At 40.7% G+C, this 21,488-nt stretch overlaps 1 protein-coding gene across 1 annotated transcript; it reads left to right on the forward strand.

The window, feature by feature from the left end:
- Positions 1-7,616: 7,616 nt before the first annotated feature.
- LOC139369730 (transmembrane protein 128-like) lies at positions 7,617-17,276 on the forward strand. The gene is made up of 5 exons (XM_071108990.1): positions 7,617-7,791; positions 13,751-13,883; positions 14,212-14,373; positions 16,701-16,809; positions 17,018-17,276. Exons 1-4 carry the CDS (start codon positions 7,692-7,694, stop codon positions 16,798-16,800), a joined length of 495 nt encoding a protein of 164 aa, XP_070965091.1. The 5' UTR covers positions 7,617-7,691; the 3' UTR covers positions 16,801-16,809; positions 17,018-17,276.
- Positions 17,277-21,488: the final 4,212 nt, after the last annotated feature.

The following is a 21,488-nucleotide window of genomic DNA, read 5'->3' on the forward strand; positions in this document are numbered from 1 at the left end:
GTCAACATTCACATTTGACTGCAGTCAAGGAAACATGCCAAATTGGAGTAATGTAAACCAAACTAAAAAACGCACTTAACTGAAAGCCCATATAAATAGTTAAATATAATGTATGTCAACATCAGTTGAGGCAAGTTTCAACAATTTTTTGATAAGGCATCAAAAAGCATAATTGCACTCACAGATACAAATCCCACCTGGGAATTGGACAAGACTTAAGTTGTTATTCAGTGCAGAATTCAGGCCAAGTAGCCTGTATGTAAAAGTATACTTTTTTTAAACTAGGCCAGTCAGTTAAGAACAAATTCTTATTCACAATGATGGCCTAGGAACAGTGGTTTAACTGCCTTGTTCAGGGGCAGAATGACACATTTGTACCTTGTCAGCTCTGGGATTCGATCTAGCAACCTTTCGGTTACTGGCCCAACACTAACCACTAGGCTACCTGCCACCCCAAAATACATAACAGATAAGCTTCCATACCTGCCACTGAGAATACAGTACTGTATTTCCCAATTAAGTGTGCGAAGAGCAGGAACAAATGCTATGTTTGTTTTTCTGTGCGACTGCGGCTTACAGTGCAGTATAACTGCAGTTCATTTGCAGTACACTGCAGTTATTCTGCAATTACTGCGTCCAAAATACCATAAACGACTGCAGTAACTTTTACTACAATATTTTTTGTAATGGAGGATACAGCTTATTTCAAATTGACATCAAAAGTAAAAAAAAAAAAAAGAAAATGATCCTTTTAGCTAACCCTTTTCCTAAACATCTACTTTCAATCTCCTAACCTGCTGTGTAAATTATCCTAACCTATTACGAAAAATATATTCTGACAAACTGTATCCTTTCTAGTCATAACCAATTGATTCCCCCAGAGAGAAAGAAGAGAAGTGAGAGGGTTCACTCCGCACCAAATCTAAATGACTAATGATGATAAATACAATCCACCTGTGTGTAATCAAGTCTCCGTATAAATGCACCTGCACTGTGATAGTCTCAGAGGTCCGTTAAAAGCGCAGAGAGCATCATGAAGAACAAGGAACACACCAGGCAGGTCCGAGATACTGTTGTGAAGAAGTTTAAAGCCGGATTTGGATACAAAAAGATTTCCCAAGCTTTAAACATCCCAAGGAGCACTGTGCAAGCGATAATATTGAAATGGAAGGAGTATCAGACCACTGCAAATCTACCAAGACCTGGCCGTCCCTCTAAACTTTCAGCTCATACAAGGAGAAGACTGATCAGAGATGCAGCCAAGAGGCCCATGATCACTCTGGATGAACTGCAGAGATCTACAGCTGAGGTGGGAGACTCTGTCCATAGGACAACAATCAGTCGTATATTGCACAAATCTGGCCTTTATGGAAGAGTGGCAAGAAGAAAGCCATTTTTTAAAGATATCCATAAAAAGTGTCGGTTAAAGTTTGCCACAAGCCACCTGGGAGACACACCAAACATGTGGAAGAAGGTGCTCTGGTCAGATGAAACCAAAATTGAACTTTTTGGCAACAATGCAAAACGTTATGTTTGGCGTAAAAGCAACACAGCTCATCACTCTGAACACACCATCCCCACTGTCAAACATGGTGGTGGCAGCATCATTGTTTGGGCCTGCTTTTCTTCAGCAGGGACAGGGAAGATGGTTAAGATGGATGGGAAGATGGATGGAGCCAAATACAGGACCATTCTGGAAGAAAACCTGATGGAGTCTGCAAAAGACCTGAGACTGGGACGGAGATTTGTCTTCCAACAAGACAATGATCCAAAACATAAAGCAAAATCTACAATGGAATGGTTCAAAAATAAACATATCCAGGTGTTAGAATGGCCAAGTCAAAGTCCAGACCTGAATCCAATCGAGAATCTGTGGAAAGAACTGAAAACTGCTGTTCACAAATGCTCTCCATCCAACCTCACTGAGCTCGAGCTGTTTTGCAAGGAGGAATGGGAAAAAATGTCAGTCTCTCGATGTGCAAAACTGATAGAGACATACCCCAAGCGACTTACAGCTGTAATCGCAGCAAAAGGTGGCGCTACAAAGTATTAACTTAAGGGGGCTGAATAATTTTGCACGCCCAATTTTTCAGTTTTTGATTTGTTAAAAAAGTTTGAAATATCCAATAAATGTCGTTCCACTTCATGATTGTGTCCCACTTGTTGTTGATTCTTCACAAAAAAATACAGTTTTATATCTTTATGTTTGAAGCCTGAAATGTGGCAAAAGGTCGCAAAGTTCAATGGGGCCGAATACTTTCGCAAGGCACTGTAAGTCAGTTGCTAACGAGTTGCTAACTGTCAGAGTCGCTAATGAGTTGCTAACTGCCACAATGTATTTATGCACTTTTGTAGATCACTTGCTCTGACCCAAATTATAAAAGATCCCACCAGGATATGTGAAACAGTGCAAAGTACGATTGACTTAATATTGGTGTCTGATAAATCTAAAATATCACAGAGTGGAGTAATCGTATATGGAATCAGTGATCATTTTATTACATTTTGCACAGGGAGGATTTTTAAGGATATATTTATGTGTCACAAAATCGTTAGACTCAGAGGACTCAAAAAATATGGTGTTGAAAAGTTTAGGGAGGAAGTGGATAAAATTGACTGGTCACCTGTGGTAGACAGTGCCTGGGAAGTCTTTAAATGTAGATTATTTGATGTGATGGCTCCCATTAGTTGGTTCAGGGTAAAGCAGAGATCTAGCACTTGGTTTAATCATGAGATTCTAGAATCTATCCAAGCAAGGAATAAGGCCTTTAAAAATTGAAGAACTCTCAAGAGCAGCATGATTTTGTCCTATATAAACATCACAGAAATGAAGCACAGAGCAGGATGGATGAGGCTAAGAGGGGTTACTTTGTTGAGAAAATAATTGAGAAAAAGTACCCTAAAAAGCTTTGGAAATCGTTTATGGAACTAGGCTGTAGTAGTACTACCAAAAACAAACTAAACAGTATTGGACTGAACATCAAGGGGGAGATGGTATATGAAAAAGCAGAGGTTGCCAATGAATTCAACTCTTTTTTTTACTTCTGTTGCCAGCAAGCTGGTTAGCAATCTGCCCACCAGTTCTGGTCTGTATGGAAGCAACCAAGTCAGGAAGTATTATGTAGAGTTAGAGGTTCAGCCAAACTCTTTTTCTTTTGCAAAGGTAGAAACAGCCAAAATAGGCCGTATGCTTGCAGAGCTTAAATGCTCCAAAGCCACAGGCCTGGATAATACTCCTGCACGGTTTCTTATAGATTCTGCTGAGCAAATTGGCCCTTGTATTACGCATATCGTTAATCTCTCTCTAGAACAAGGTACCTTTCCCAGGGACATGAAATAAGCTAAAGTTATACCTCTATATAAGAAGGGGATAAATTATGACCCTGGGAATTATAGGCCTGTATCTATCCTCTGTGTAACATCAAAGCTCCTGGAGAGAGTTGTACATGAGCAAATGTATGAATATGTTAACAAACAGGGTCTAATGTATGATTTTCAGTCGGGTTTTAGAAAAACATACTCCAGTGATTCGCGTCTACTTTACTTGACTGACTTCATCAGGAAAGAGATTGATGAGGGAAATCTGTGGAATGGTACTGCTTGACCTACAGAAGGCCTTTGATACAGTTAACCACTGTCTCCTAATGTCCAGACTGGAGGCAATGGGGTTAAGCAGTATCCCTCTAGGCTGGGTAAAGTCCTATTTATCAGGAAGGGAGCAAGTAGTAGAGGTTAATGGTTCACTGTCTCAGGCAAAACCAAAGAGTTGTGGCGTCCCGCAGGGGAGCGGGCTTGGGCCTCTGCTGTTTTTATTGTATATTAATGATATGAAAGATGCTAGTTCTTGCCGTCTTTTTCTTTATGCGGATGACTCTACACCTTTGGTGTCTCACAAAAGTAAAACTATGTTGGAGAGCATACTTAGCACAGAGCTTACTAACATTAGCCAATGGCTTGGAGATAATAAGATATCTCTGCACTTAGGGAAAACTGAAGCAGTTATTTTGGGATCCAGACCTAAATTGTGTACGTCATCTGAAATCAGAGTGGTTAGAGGGTGAGGTGCTGACTACTAAAACCTCTGTTAGCTACTTGGGATGTATCCTTGATGGAAGCTTGGGAGGTGTGAGCATGGCCAATAAAGTGCTAGGGAAGGTTAATGCCAGGACTAAGTTTTTGGCTAGAAAGTCCAAGCTGCTTGATAAGGACTCCATTAAAGTGCTAACTGCCCCCTTTCAATGCCATTTTGACTATGCTAGTACTTCCTGGTTTGGGGGCTTAACTAAATGTATTAAGGGGAAGCTCCAGATTGCCCAGAATAAGCTGATCAGGGTAGTATTGAAGGTGAGTCCACGTACTCACATAGGCAGGAGCTGCTTTCAGGAAGTAAACTGGCTGCCGGTTGAGGCTAGGGTGTCCCAGATTCGACTAGGTTTGGTTTACAGGAGTATTTATGGTTCTGCGCCCAGATATCGAAGTGATTACTTTCCTCATGTTAGGGATGCACACAATCACAGCACCAGATCAGGTGTTGCTGATATACAGGTTCAGGAGTAATGCTGGGAAAGGTACTTTCTTGTATACTGGAGCCTCAGAATGGAATGAGTTGCCTCTGCATATAAAAACAACTTCCTCTCTGGGCAGCTTTAAAAATAAAGTAAAAATATGTTTGATGTCTTCTGTGCCCATATGAATAACCCCTATGGAATGATGAGATACAGTTGAAGTCGGAAGTTTACATACACTTAGGTTGAAGTCATTAAAACCACTCCACAAATTTCTTGTTAATAACAAACTATAGTTTTGGCAAGTCAGTTAGGACATCTACTCTGTGCATGACACAGATCATTTTTACAAAAATTGTCTACAGACATATTATTTCACTTACAATTCAACGTATCACAATTCCAGTGGGTCAGAAGTTTACATACACTAAGTTGACTGTGCCTTTAAACAGCTTGGACAATTCCAGAAATTGATGTCATGGCTTTAGAAGCTTCTCATAGGCTAATTGACATAATTTGAGTCAATTGGAGGTGTACCTGTGGATGTATTTCAAGGCCTACCTTCAAACTCAGTGCCTCTTTGCTTGACATCATGGGAAAATCAGAATAAATCAACCAAGACCTCAGAAAAAAATTGTAGACCTCTGGTTCATCCTTGGGAGCAATTTCCAAACGCCTGAAGGTACCACGTTCATCTGTACAAACAATAGTACGCAAGTATAAACACCATGGGACCACGCAGCCATCATACCGCTCAGGAAGGAGACGCGTTCTGTCTCCTAGAGATGAGCGTACTTTGGTGCGAAAAGTGCAAATCAATCTCAGAAAAACAGCAAAGGACCTTGTGAAGATGCTCGAGGAAACAGGTACAAAAGTATCTATATCCACGGTAAAACAAGTCCTTTATCGACATAACCTGAAAGGCCGCTCAGCAACGAAGAAGCCACGGCTCCAAAACCGCCATAAATGATGAAACAAAAATACAACTGTTTGGCCATAATGACCATAGTTATGTTTGAAGGAAAAAGGGGGAGGCTTGCAAGCCGAAGAACACCAACCGGGAAGTATGGGGGTGGCAGCATCATGTTTTGGTGGTGCTTTGCTGCTGGAGGGACTGGGGCACTTCACAAAATAGATGGCACCATGAGGATGGACAATTATGTGGATATATTGAAGCAACATCTCAAGACATCAGTCAGGAAGTTAAAGCTTGGTCGCAAATGGGTCTTCCAAATGGACAATGACTGCAAGCATACTTCCAAAGTTGTGGCAAAATGGCCTAAGGACAACAAAGTCAAGGTATTGGAGTGGCCATCACAAAGCCCTGACCTCAATCCTACAGAAAATTTGTGGGCAGAACTGAAAAAGTGTGTGCGAGCAAGGAGGCCTACAAACCTGACTCAGTTACACCAGCTCTGTCAGGAGGAATGGGCCAAAATTCACCCAACTTATTGTGGGAAGGTTGTGGAAGGCTACCCAAAACATTTGACCCAAGTTAAACAATTTAAAGGCAGTGCTACCAAATACTAACTGAGTGTATGTAAACTTCTGACCCACTGGGAATGTGATGAAAGAAATAAAGCTGAAATAAATCGTTCTCCCTACTATTATTCTGACATTTCAAATTCTTAAAATAAAGTGGTGATCCTAACTGACCTAAGACAGGTCATTTTTCTGAGGATTAAATGTCAGGAATTGTGAAAAACTGAGTTTAAATGTATTTGGCTAAAGTGTATGTAAACTTCTGACTTCAACTGTAGATGTTCTTCTTCTCTGTTTTTGTTTTATTATTTCACTGCCATACTTTGTTCGAGTTGTCTAACCATATTGTCTCAAGAGGACCACAATGGAAATAAGTCCCAGACTTTATTGTGTGTTATGCTCAATGATTTTATTCATGTACATGTATGACTTTTTAAAGTTTTATGTGTGCTTGTTTTTTTAAAACGGTTGAATTAATAAACTAAACTAAAAAAGAGAAATGGAACTACAACATTTCACATCACGCCAACCACGCAAACTAGTCTGTGCTACAGTCCGCCAAAAAGCTAGTTATCTTAGTTAGCTTTCTTTCTGCAACCATATCTCTTCAGCGGGAAGGTGCTCATTTTATTGTTTCCGAACGATGTCCAGAGAAGACTTTGGGTCCATCTGATAAGGTGTATGCATGTCCGCTATACATCAAAGGCATGAGACCTGAGGTGTAGTTTTCTTTTTTAGATGTTAGCACATTGTTAGCGTTTTACTTGTTTTGATTACATAAGTGCTTCAAAATTCACAAAGAGTAGCGTTAGCTGATGAGATATCATAGAACAAAATGTATAAGATCTCTCTGTGTTGACCACAGACCTCATTTCGGTGTTAATCCCCAAGAAACATTCATTTCCCCCTAGACTTTCGCCAAGGATCCATGGCAATTCGCCTTTGTCAGTGCCTACAAAAGGACACCCTTACTATTGCTTTCTATAACTATGATGTGGTTGGTTGATACTTAAAACCAGTGGTGAGAAAAGTACCAAAACTTGAGTAAAAGTAATGATAGAAAATGACAAAAGTCACCCAGTAAAATCCTACTTGAGTAAAAGTCTAAAAGTATTTGGTTATACATATACTTAAGTATCAAAGGTAAATGTAATTGCTAAAATATACTTAAGTATCAAAAGTAAAAGTATAAATCATTTTAAATTCCTTATATTAAGAAAACCAGACGGCACCATTTTCTAGTTTTTTTTTATTTAGATAACCAAGGGCACGCTCCAACACTCAAAAGCATGTGTTTAGTGAGTCCTTTAAAGCATGTGTTTAGTGAATCTGCCAGATCAGAGGCAGTAGGGATGACCAGGGATGTTCTCTTGGTGTATGGAGTAAAAAGTACATCATTCTCTTTAGGAATGTAGTGAAGTAAAAGTTGTCAAAAATATAAATAGTAAAGTACAGATAGCCAAAAATAGTAGTAAATAGTACTTTCAATTATTTTTACATAAGTACTTTAAACCACTGCTTACAACAACAAAATTGTAACATTTTGCATGCTTCAGGAAAACTTGGGAAAAGGAACGCGCCTATATTCTTTGATTTCCCCTTGCTAGGACTGTCGCATTAAATAAACGTCACCAGCAAACCTGCGAACAGGAAGCGTTAGCCAAAGCTAGCCAGTCAGACAAGACAAACAGCCTGATATCAAACATGCTTGCTGGTAGTGATTTCGTAAATCTGCGAAATAGATTCAAGAAAGATGCTGAACTTCTTATGCAAGGGGTTTCAGCAGGTGACCGCAACGAAAAGAGTAAGTCATGTTAACTATAAGCCATTAAAATACCCTCGTAGCTAACGTTAGCAGCTAGCACAGACGACAGTTTCAAGAAGTAACAAATCAATGAATGAGTCGTAAATAACTTATTTGGACTGTGTCGTTGCCTATCATATTCAACTTCCCTATTTCCAATTGCTATTACACCGAGGAGGTGTGGAATATGGCCAAAATACCACGGCCAATGGCTGTTCTTAGGACATAACCCTTAGCCGTGGTATATTGGCCATATAACGTTACCACAAACCCCTGAGTTACCTTATTGCTATTATAAACTGTTTCACAACGTAATTAAAACAATACAAAAATAAGTTATTTCCTGTGGTACATGGGCTGCTGTTATGTGCCAGATGTTAAGACTACAAACCGTTATAAATGGCCAGATGTTAAGACTACTGTTATATATGGCCTATTTGCGAGATTGACTTATTTCAATAGGCATATGCTACTGACTAAAATCTGGTAGGCAAACATATAATATCAGGGAAATATCCTCAATGATACATTTGCGATAGAGCTGTGAACATGATCACAATTGATAACATTCAATTTAATGAATTAAACATGGCCATTAATAATTGCATAATAACACAAGCCTACAACAACAAACTGAGTAATAGGCTATTTATTAAAATCAATTTGCCAGCTCCAGGTAGGCTACACAAGTGGCACAAATTGATTTGCAATGGCTTCAGTGATATCGTCATTTCAATATATTTATTGTATCAAATGGTAGGCTACAGTATCCTACAATGGCATATAAATTAATATCCTACGTGATGGCCAACAGATGCAAATATACCCTATCATTCTCCACATTTAATGTCATTTTCATTGTGGACTTTTCCCCCATAACAGAAGCATGTTAGGCAGTTCCATAACTTCCATTTAAAATGTCCACTCACGCAGCACTCTAGAACTGAGCACGAGTAAAACCCTTTGCTTGATTCTGTTATCCATAAGAAAAGTCGACATCAGAATGTAATTTACTTTAAACCACCTTTTGAGAGAATTTATCTAAAGAGCTCTAGTGCACCTAAAGTCGTTTTCCATGCTTTGTCGCCATTATAGCAGTTCTAGTGCGTTAATATGTTTTATAGAAAAGGGATGTCTCCATAATTACCAAACTAATTAGCCTACCTACAACTGGTAAAACGTGTGGGTGTGCTGCCTCTGCTGCAGCACTCTCTCAACCAGTGCTCTCAACGCTCACACACCTCCCCGGCCCTCCCCACAATTCTCTCACTCACTCACGGCAGCAGCAGGTAACAGTGAAATATATATATATATATATACACTGCTCAAAAAAATAAAGGGAACACTTAAACAACACAATGTAACTCCAAGTCAATCACACTTCTGTGAAATCAAACTGTCCACTTAGGAAGCAACACTGATTGACAATACATTTCACATGCTGTTGTGCAAATGGAATAGACAACAGGTGGAAATTATAGGCAATTAGCAAGACACCCCCAATAAAGGAGTGGTTCTGCAGGTGGGGACCACAGACCACTTCTCAGTTCCTATGCTTCCTGGCTGATGTTTTGGTCACTTTTGAATGCTGGCGGTGCTTTCACTCTAGTGGTAGTATGAGACGGAGTCTACAACCCACACAAGTGGCTCAGGTAGTGCAGCTCATCCAGGATGGAACATCAATGCGAGCTGTGTCAAGAAGGTTTGCTGTGTCTGTCAGCGTAGTGTCCAGAGCATGGAGGCGCTACCAGGAGACAGGCCAGTACATCAGGAGACGTGGAGGAGGCCGTAGGAGGGCAACAACCCAGCAGCAGGACCGCCACCTCCGCCTTTGTGCAAGGAGGAGCAGGAGGAGCACTGCCAGAGCCCTGCAAAATGCCCTCCAGCAGGCCACAAATGTGCATGTGTCTGCTCAAATGGTCAGAAACAGACTCCATGAGGGTGGTATGAGGGCCCGACATCCACAGGTGGGGGTTGTGCTTACAGCCCAACACCGTACAGGACGTTTTTTATTTGCCAGAGAACACCAAGATTGGCAAATTCGCCACTGGCACCCTGTGCTCTTCACAAATGAAAGCAGGTTCACACTGAGCACATGTGACAGACATGACAGTCTGGAGACGCCGTGGAGAACGTTCTGCTGCCTGCAACATCCTCCAGCATGACCGGTTTGGCGGTGGGTCAGTCATGGTGTGGCATTTCTTTGGGGGGCCGCACAGAGGTAGCCTGACTGCCATTAGGTACCGAGATGAGATCCTCAGACCCCTTGGCCCGCCCGTTCCCCAGACCTGAATCCAATTGAGCACATCTGGTACATCATGTCTCGCTCCATCCACCAGTCTGCACCACAGACTGTCCAGGAGTTGGCGGATGCTTTAGTCCAGGTCTGGGAGGAGATCCCTCAGGAGACCATCCGCCACCTCATCAGGAGCATGCCCAGGCGTTGTAGGGAGGTCATACAGGCACGTGGAGGCCACACACACTACTGAGCCTAATTTTGACTTGTTTTAAGGACATTACATCAAAGTTGGATCAGCCTGTAGTGGATCAGCCTGTAGTCCACTTTAATTTTGAGTGTGACTCCAAATCCAGACCTCCATGAGTTGATAAATTTGATTTCCATTGATCATTTTTGTGTGATTTTGTTGTCAGCACATTCAACTATGTAAAGAAAAAAGTATTTAATAAGAATATTTCATTCATTCAGATCTAGGATGTGTTATTTTAGTGTTCCCTTTATTTTTTTGAGCAGTGTATATTTTTTTTTAAGAGAAATGCCATTTTGGCCTCTGGCCAATTTAGAAGTGGCCCAAAAACCCGACCAATACATTTTCACCTGCTACATCATTTTCAAAGTAGCCCAATTTCAGGAAAACCACAAACATGGCAACCCTGCATAGATTTCTAAAATTTGCAGGCCAATGACCACTCAAAATCCACCCACAAAGCCTAAAAACTAGACCAACCTTTTTGAGAGCAGTTGACACGTGTTTCCAATAGGTGTCTCCAAAATGACAATCTAAATAGAACTGGTAAAATTGCTTTACTCTGTTCTCTGCATTTCTTCCTTTGTTATTTGTTGATCACACCAAATGATTTAATCTGAACTATACTATAGAAGTGATTGTTAAAGACATGTTTTTCTTTCAGAAAACATTGTGAAATTGTGTTATTCAGAATAATTGTAATGTATATATTATAAAATTGTCAATAGAAAAACAGGTAAAACTAAACTATATGCAGTAGTTGCGTTCTTTCCAGCTTCAATTTGAAGTGATTGTTAGCTGTGTAGTTGGCTAGCTAGCAAAGGGAGAAGAGCCTTGGTAGTGGGGGTTGGAACCAGCTATGGGAACAGAACAAAAAACCGGAAAATAACAATTTGAGGAACTGAACTGGGAACGAAAGTGATCTCTAGTGTTCCGGAACAGAACCATTATTTTAAAGGCATGATATTAGGTTAATAATGTTATTTTACATTCCTAGCATTTTTTTGAGTCCCTACAAAAAATGCCTTCAAAGCGCCTATGCAAAGCACTCACTCTGTCACTCAGAAACTTCTCCTTCTATTGTTTGCCTGCCAGCTAGTTTCTATGCTAGTTAAGGATGCTAAAGTTATGACGGATTTATTAACAACCAAAGGGTAAGATGTGTTTTAAATTCTGGTGCCGCTGCACCCACAAGCATGTTAGCTAGCTCTGGTCCAGGGGCGTTGAGCTAGCATTGATGTTCAAAGTTCCTCCATATTGTAATGAAACAGCATGGAGCAGGTCTCGAACCCTCAACCTTCTAGTCCGAGATCCGGCGCGCTATCGACTGTGCCGCAAAAGCATGCTCAAGCAGCAGAGTCGATTTCCGCGCTTATAAAGTCAGGGTCGTTACACTACTCCCTCCTTTCAAAGAGCGCATCCTCGCGCTAGCTTGCGACTCTACGTCTTATAGGAACACTCTCACCGGCCAAGCACACGCACTGTCGTGGATGCAAGGTCCGATCACTTCTGACACAAATGTAATGGAACGGCAGGGAGCAGGCCTCGAACCCTCGACCTTCTAGTCCGAAGTCCAGCGCGCTATTGACTGTGCCGCAAAATCATGCTCAGAGTCGATTTCCGCGCTTATAAACCCAGGGTCGTTACAATATTAACCGCTTGTCCGTAGCTAGCTAGGAATCTAGGTTGGCATATAATTATGTCATTTGTTGACGTAATGATAGGCCTACTAATATACTAAACCCATAATGCACCTCATATTATGATGCCAAGCCTCCTCCATGTCCACCCCCTATCTTGCTCTCTCCCCACCCTGCAAAATTTCAGTTGCATCTCACACTACACTTGTCTGTTCGTCAAGCATGTAAACAACTAGTTTAACTGGTCCATAGAAAGCTGCTCTATCTGCATTGATTGATTGGTGGAGTAAATTAATGAGTTAAATGTAAAAACGGTCGATTTTCACAGGTTTAAAAAAGGAACGGAAAGGAACGATATAAACGGGTACTTTTCTGGTTCGAACCAGTTCAGGCCTTTATTATGCTGGTCGGATAGTGGTTCGAAACGATTGGAAAATCATTTTGGTTCCAACCCCTGCTCCATAGCAACCATTTTTGTTTTCCATAGCAACCTGCCAATCAATTGAACAACCTGTAAACCTTGGCTGGAAACAATGCTAATCGAACGAACGACCAGACGGTTTGGGTAGCAACCTCGGGACTATATCTTTGTGGAAGGATGAAATCGTATGAATTCAAAATAATGTTTTTAATGATTCTAACCGTTGTATTTGTCTCGAATAGGCTTGCAAAATTCCGTGAACTTTCAATAAATTCCCTGGTTTCCCAAAATCCTAGTTGGAGGATCACGGAATCAGAAGGGAATAAGCAAGAAATCCGGAATCCTCCAACCAGGATTTCTGGAAACCAGGGAATTTATTGAAAGTTCCCAGAATTTTGCAACCCTTGTCTCGAACCTAACACGGCCCAATATATCCTCCAAACCACGTCTTTAGGTATTATCACTTAAATATAGCCAACATTGTGCCATCACACAGGAGGTCCAGCAGGCAGATTTGACAACAGAGAACAATTGTCTTATCTTCAGGACCAAACTGGGCAACATGCCACTGATTCTTGATTGTTTTGACTGTGCAAATGCTGTGTCAGCACTGCAGCAACATGATAGTTTCAGACTATACTTCTGGACTGTACTCAAGACTCAGCCCAGTGCTTGCGTAAGCTGATATGCATCAAAAGAAACAGCAGACCCAACATTGGCTGGCTGGATGGTCCAGTTAATGGTATTCTTTTACGCTGGCGATATTTTATGCCACATTATTCATGTGAAATATTCCCTTATTTTGTATACTATTAAATGACCTTTGAAGTTGCTATTTGAACTGTCTAGTATGAGACAGCGGCATCTTGGTGGGCCGGATTTTCAACTAGAGGAGATTTTTGTTCCAATGCCAGTGCACTGAGTTCATACCTGAGGACAGACCTCGCAGCTTGTCCACTTCACCAGCCAACTCCTGTCTCTGATACTTTTAATCAACTGCTAAATTATAGGGATTAATAGGCTTTCCAAAAAGTTATCTTATCGCCTACTGCCCCTCGTGCTATCTGTTTCATCTTGAAATGTCTTGAACCTTTAAAAGGTGCGGATTGGGCACCTTCTGTTCTCATATTCTGTTGTAAATTCAATCTGTTTTTATAACCCCTTGGCAGACTGACAATATTCAGCATTATACTCAATGATGCTGAATAGCCTAGGCTACAGCCTACTATCATGGATAGGCCTAGCTAGATTGTGTAGCACCCTTCAACAAATCTCTAAACACTAAACTGTGAGCGCAATTACACATGATCACTGTAGGCCTTTGCTGTTTCTTTTGAGAAATATACTGAATAAGTGATGATCTATGCCTACTTCATTACCAGTGACCATGGCATTTTGTCTCAAACCTGCAGGTCAAGAAGAGAAAGATGCCAAACCACTCTCTCGGATCAACCGCCATTCAGTCTTCTGGATTGTGTCATCTGTTGGGTTGACGTATTATTTCGACTTCCTCCGGGTCCTCATGGAGAATGAGGATATCAAAAGGTGTTGTTTTGATGAAAAAATATTTTGTCCGCAAACCAATCCAGCTAGTTTGAAAATATGAGGAATTGTGTGTGTAGGTCTTTGCAGTGGGTCATCTGTGATCAGTAGGCTAATCAAATGGGTTGTTAACCTGGATCCAGACTTGAGAATTGGTCAATGTAATTGGAAAAGTCCCAAATATTGTGCTTATTTGTTCTTTTTTTGGTTAGGCACATTTTATTCATGCAGGATTATCTGAATAATCAATGTTTGCAGAAACGCAATTATGACGACTGCATTTACCAAAGTTCCTATCATGTATTTGCTGCTTTGGGGTTTTGTTTTCCAGCTGGTGGTTCAATCTTGGTGTGATACTGCTGGGAATATGCCTATCTTTGGCCACATTTTGTATTGTATATCTGGAGTGGTTCAAGGGCATAAAGGACTACGACCAGGAGTACCCTGCTATTGCCCCTATTACCACAGCAGCCTTCATTGCAGCATCATGCAGGTAATACTCTTTCAATTACATTGTACATCCTCAAAACTGACATGGGATGTGTTAACATAAAGGGTGTTTTTTTCCCCTCTTGCCGACATTAACTTACGCCTCTTGTAGAAGTGCAAGGTGCTTTATGTTACAAATTTCATTAGTTCAAGCATAGAATATTAACTGTCAAACATACATTTGTATAATTGTTACTCTCCTGTGGCGGGGTTTTGCAGAGAAATAATATATTACTTTAGCTACGAAGGCTGTAGGAAACCCATCACTTATCTTTGCAAAAAGTAACAAGGGTTTACAAAAAAGACAGATTAATTTCTTATTTGCTTACTTTAATCCATTGTTTATCCTCAACAGTGGATTAAAGTGAGAAAATAAGAAATGAATCTCTTTTTGTTGTTCTCCAACTCGTCTCTGCCTCGAATTAGTCCTTTTGGAAGTTTTTCCTTGGGTAAACCCTTTTTGTTGGATTTTTGTCATTGTTGTCGAGCACCCCTCCTTAGTTTTCTTTGTTTGCTGTAGCACGGCAGCCTTCCTGAAATCTTCGCAAAAAGTACCTTAATATTCATTAAAGCATACCCTGTTATTGATCTACAGTGTCTTGCAAAAGTATTCATCCCCTTGGCGTTTTTCCTATTTTGTTGCATTACAACCTGTAATTTAAGTTGATTTTTATTTGGATTTCATGTAATGGACATACACAAAATAGTCCAAATTGGTGAAGTGAAAGGAAAAAAAATCACTTGTTTCAAAAAATAAAAAGTGGTGTGTGCCTATGTATTCACCCCCTTTTGCTATGAAGCCCCTAAATAAGATCTGGTGCAACCAAAGTCACATAATTAGGCCTCCTGTGTGCAATCTAAGTGTCACATGATCTGTCACATGATATCAGTATATATACACTTGTTCTGAAAGGCCCCAGAGTCTGCAACACCACTAAACAAAGGGCAACACCAAGCAAGCGGCACCATGAAGACCAATGAGCTCCCCAAACAGGTCAGGGACAAAGTTGTGGAGAAGTACAAGTACAGACCAGGGATGGGTTATAAAAAAATATCAGAAACTTTGAACATCCCACGGAGCACCATTAAATCCATTATTAAAAAATGTAAAGAATATGGCACCACAACAAACCTGCCAAGAGAGGGCTGCCCACCAAAACTCACGGACCAGGCAAGGAGGGCATTAATCAGAGAGACGACAACGAGACCAAAGATAACCCTGAAGGAGCTGCAAAGCTCCACAGCGGAGATTGGAGTATCTGTCCATAGGACCACTTTAAGCTGTACACTCCACAGAGCTGGGCTTTACGGAAGAGTGGCCAGAAAAAAAACATTGTTTTACAAAGAAAATAAGCAAACATATGGAAGAAGATACTCTGGTCATATGAGACTAAAATTGAGCTTTTTGGACATCAAGGAAAACGCTATGTCTGGCACAAACCCAACACCTCTCATCACCCGAAAAACATCATCCCCACAATGAAGAATGGTGGTGGCAGCATCATGCTGTGGGGATGTTTTTCATCTGCAGGGACTGGGAAACTGGTCAGAATTGGAGGAATGATGGATGGTGCTAAATACTGGGAAATTCTTGAGGAAAACCTGTTTCAGTCTTCCAGAAATGTGAAACTGGAACGGAGGTTCACCTTTCAGCAGGACAATGACCCTAAGCATACTGCTAAAGCAACCATCGAGTGGTTTAAGGGGAAATATTTAAATGTCTTGGAATGGCCTAGTCAAAGCCCAGAATTCAATGCAATTGAGAATCTGTGATATGACTTAAAGATTGTTGTACACCATCGGAACCCATCCAACTGGAAGGAGCTGGAGCAGTTTTACCTTGAAGATTGGGCAAAAATCCCAGTGGCTAGATGTGCTAACCTTTTAGAGACAGACCCCAAGCGACGTGGAGCTGTAATTGCTACAAAAGGTGGCTCTACAAAGTATTGGATTTTGGGGGTGGGGGGAGGGGTGAATAGTTATGCACGCTCAAGTTTTCTGTTTTTTTGTGTTATTTCTTTGTTTCAGAATAAAAAATATTTTGAAAATATATATATATTTCTTCAAAGTGGTAGGCATGTTGTATAAATCAAATCAAACAAACCCCCCAAAAATATATTTTAATTCCAGGTTGTAAGACAACAAAATAGGAAAAATGCCAAGGGGGGTGAATACTTTCGCAAGCCACTGTATGTGAATGGACACAAATGGCATAGCTAGCTGGCTACATAATGCTTTTGGTTAGTAAGTTGTTAGCCTATTTTACAATATCTCCAAAGATGATCAAAGAATGATTTTGATCAAGCACATTTTTAAATTTCTTCTCCCCAGTTTAAATATAGCACTGTGGCCTGTGTGGTCGTTCCTCACCCCCATCCTCCTGTTTACCCAGTTCATGGGTGGTGTTATGCTCATATCCATGCTTGGGTGAGATGTAAAGGTAAGATGGCAACATGTAAATAAAGATGGTCTTATGAATCAACAATATAGATTGTGTAAGAATCGGTATTGTGAACAGTATTGTTAATATTTGTTCCATCCAATACTTCTCCCTCCATTTCAAACTGATATCATTGTATTGCATAACTACCAATAATAGATAACTAAGTATCTACTGCTGAGTGCAATTATTTTTGTTTCATTTACAGTACTAAAGCCTCAACAATGACGACAGTTTGACTTTCGTGTTAACAAATTGATAATGTTCAGGAAAGTTTTTTTTTAGCGTAAATATATTATATTTGATAAGTTACCAAAGCTTTTTAAGTGCTTTAATTGTTTTTGTATATGTTTTTGAATCGCATGTGTATTTTTGAGTCACAAAGCCATTGTGCTATTAACATTGTAAATGTGTCCTGACATCCTGTCAAATCTGCTAAATAAATAATGGTTTGTAGCTAATGTCAACCTTGTTTTCCTGTATTGTTGGCAAAAAGTCTAACTGTCTAACTGATTGATATGAACTTGAGTGTCTATTTATTTAATACTGTATGTGGGACTAATAGGTCATTTAAGTGGACAAAATTCTTCCACTCATTGGGTCACAAATAATCCTCAAGGTTTTTGTTGCATCAAGATGAGCTATACTGTAGTTGTCTAACTGTTGTGGGATCAGTTATTATAATCTCCTTGATAAAATCTATAGGCCTAACTAAAAATGTACAGGTCTACACCTGCAAGATGGTTGTAGAATCAAACAGCCTTTAATAACAACTGCAATAAGATACACTTGAGCAAGTCACCTTAAAACCCTTTACATTCGTAGGAATTGGCCTTATAGGGATAGGGCTAAATTGAAATGTTTCTAACAGAAGTATATGAAAAACATATGCATAACTGTGGTAGCAACTGAAAGGGAACAATTTGGAGATAATGGGAAAATTATTAGACCAAATGTGAGGACACAACAGTTCATCTGACACAAGACTTAATCCAAATATTACTGTTGATTTTATGTGCATTTGACATTTCCTGCAGTTTTCAACGCATTTGTTGAGAACAATATCTGAAAAATACTCTGTATACATTCAGTAACATGATAAGAATATTCCTGTAAAATGTGGGGTAGTGAGAGGGCTACTTCTAACTCCACGTGGCCACACAACTCTCCAAAATGTGCACAGTTCCTAAGTAATTTAAATGCACTTATGATCCCAAGAAAAGTCTCCAACTGTGCCGTTGAAGAACTTTTATTTTTATTTTTTTTAAACTAGGGAAGTCAGTTTTCAATGACGGCCTAGGAACAGCGGGTTAACTGCCTGTTAAGGGGCAGAACGACAGATTTGTACCTTGTCAGCTCGAGTGTTTGAACTTGCAACCTTCCGGTTACTAGTCCAACGCTCTAACCACTAGGCTACCCTTGCTGAGCAAGCACAATTGAATTTGTTTTGTTTGGAACACAGACATGTATCCCCGACATCACACAATTACTGTTGAGGTTTACGCAATCCAAAAACACTTCCAAACATTAGGAACGCCTTCCTAATATTGAGTTGCCACCCCATTTTGCCCTCAGAACAGAGTCAATTTGTGGACTACACGGTGTCGGAAAGTGTTCCACAGGGATGCTGGCCAATGTTGACTCCAATTCTTCCCACAGTTGTCAGGTTGGATGGATGTCCTTTGGGTGGTGGACCATCCTTGATACACATGGGAAACTGTCGACTGTGGAAAAACTCAGCTTCGTTGCTGTTCTTGACATACTCAAACTGGTGCGCCTGGCACCAGTGGAGGCTGCTGAGGGAGGACAGCTCATAATGGCTGGAACGGAGCTATTGGAATGGCATCAAACGCAGGGAAACCATGTTTGATGAATTTGATACCATTCCACTGACTCCGCTCCAGCCATTACCACGAGCCCATCCTCCCCAATTCAGGTGCCACCGACCTCCTGTGCCTACTGACATACCTCATTCAAAGGCACTTAACTTTTGTTTTGCCCATTAACCCTCTGAATGGCACACACACACAATCCATGTCTCAATTGTCTCACAGCTTAAAAATCCTTTAAACTATCGCCTCCCCTTCACCTACACTGATTGAAGTGGATTTAACAGGTGACATCAATAAGGGATCACAATAGCATTCTCCTGGTCAGTTTATGTAAATGTTTTGTACACTCAGTGTAAAACGCAATCTGGGGTAGGTGGGCATCATTTGAAAGTTTGTTCTATTGCTAAGTTATAAGTTATAAAGTACAATCCTAATGTTTAGGCTTTCACGGGGCAATTCAGAGAAACTGATCGTAATTGTGTGTATAGAAAGGAGTCGTGTGCTTTAGGTGTGTGTTCAGCGGCACATTTTCATCACAATAGACAAACAGGCTCATTCTGTTCAGAACAACCCAGAGTATGACGCCATGTCGTCTCGTAAATAACTATGTACATCATAGTGATCATAAACGTTGATACTGTATGCCATGAGTTTCATATGGAAACATGTAGTGCATATTTGGGCTCGGGTGTTTGGCTTGCTTGTGTGACATCATAGTGGTATTTGTCATCATCCTCAACGTCTCATATTTAAAAATGCATCTAGTCCCTCACTCAGACAACAAACAAGTAGCTCAAGTTGCTTAATTAGCGGGAGGGATGGGGGCAACTTCTTGTTGCATGCGGTGCTCAAGTTCAGAACTGCTGTCAGTCAAAACCCATCCAGCGCTGTGACGTGCAGAGCCTGAGCTTTGATGTCATTTCTAGCATGTTACTGTACAGCCACTGTGTTCCAATTTAGGAGCTTATCAGTGTCCAAAACTGCCATGTTCAACCTGTATATGGGTACAAGTGTAAATGTCTACCTGCATATTATCGGTCTGTAATAAACAACTATTGCTGGCCTAGAATCGAAAACACCCGACTCCGTCGATCCAAGGGAAGTTTCAAACCTAAATAGGCCTATCTTTGGTTTAATATGAGCACAGGGAAGTTGGAACCCCACCAGGCATGCGCGCGCGCTCCACTGGTCAAAATGACCGCCTCCAATCAATTTGAAATGCACCGAAACAGAATCAATCAGGTTGATGGAATTAACATTTAATGGATGTTTGTTTACTTGACTGATAGGAATCGAGAGCAATGATTAACGACATGGTGTCATCTCCGATTAGGATTCCGATTCAGAAAGGTTTGCGCAGATGATCACCTCAACTGAGAGTCCACGAGTTTATTTCCTGATGCTTTGACTGCAATGATCAAAACAATGAGTGTAAATACAACAACGGAAACGAAGTTCTGATTAGGCATGTAGAGTAGTATTGAGTTTCGATATAGATCTGCGCCAACCTATCTCATGTGCTAATTGATCATTATTTCATGGACCTGTATTTGTTTTACGCCTCTCTTGTAAGCACTATTCAATGCACCCTGGTCAAAGTATAATTTGCTGCCTATAAAACTGCAGCTATGGCAACATAAAAAGCACCAAATGGAATTTGGAGTCATGCGTAAAAGGTGTAAACTACTCGGGACAACATCTAGGTCAGGGGTTCCCCGGTCAGATTTTCCCAGAGTTCCCGAAGGATATTGAAATATAATGGCTCCCATTGTTAAACCATTACTCCTACCTGTACCAATTTCACTAAGTGTATCTCACACTATCTACCACGCATTGATAGCCTATTGCATGCAATATGTTATCATGCATTGGATAAATGTGTTTGAGGGAGGAGGGGGGGCACAACAAGTTGACTAGGTTAATTTTGACTTTACTTATATCCCCCTCACATAAAAAAACAACAATCCCCTTAGTGCTCTAGATGTTGCCAAATACGATTTCATTTCAGGGGGGGGGGGGGGGGGGGGGGCAATTCTCATTGTTGATGAGTCCTCCTACTTAAACAAATCCATTTACAAGAAGGGCCATTGTAAATTCGACCATTGAAATCCGATTAAGTTTTTTTCACTCTTGGAAAGCATAGTTCTTAACCATGACAAGGCAAGTGGAGGTACACGTTAACGGACTATTGGACTGAGGGGCGGTTGGGTACGAGCACATTTGGAGTGTTGGGAACACTCTTAGCCCCATACCTCGCCTAAGTGGTTTGACAAATATCGTTTTCTTTTTATCTTACACGGGATAACCCCTCAAAACGGATTTCAGAGACTTGGATAGAAGTGCTAGTTGGCAACGACTATAGAAACGAGGATCCGTTGACGAAAAAGCTTTTGGGGGATTAAGTTATTCCATGATCACTATTTTTTATGCAGATTACGTGAAAGGTTGGCACTACTAGTCCACCAAATTAGCAAAAAAACGTGTGACAGGTCCAACCGGACCACGGACGGCGGTCTCCGATGGCTGAAACTCAATCTATTAATCTGAATTCACACAGCTAGAGGGTATATGATGCGCTATAAAGTAGCCTAATTTCAGCTAAATGGTCCAGGGTGACAATATGTTACATCAAACACACCAAGTTAGTGAAACTGGACACTGAAAGCATGCGAAACAATTGAGACCGTCTTTGGATTGAATCAACATGCAATTGGCACAGTTCCTATCCATTTGCGTCCCCGCCTTGTTGCAACAGGTTGCGCGCGTGGCCTTCCACAAATGCACTTATAGCGCACAGTTTTGACTTTGCTCTTACTTTCTGACTCGAATGTTACAGATTTCGGCGCC

Source organism: Oncorhynchus clarkii, chromosome 17 (assembly GCF_045791955.1).
Source record: "Oncorhynchus clarkii lewisi isolate Uvic-CL-2024 chromosome 17, UVic_Ocla_1.0, whole genome shotgun sequence".
NCBI lineage: Eukaryota > Metazoa > Chordata > Actinopteri > Salmoniformes > Salmonidae > Oncorhynchus > Oncorhynchus clarkii.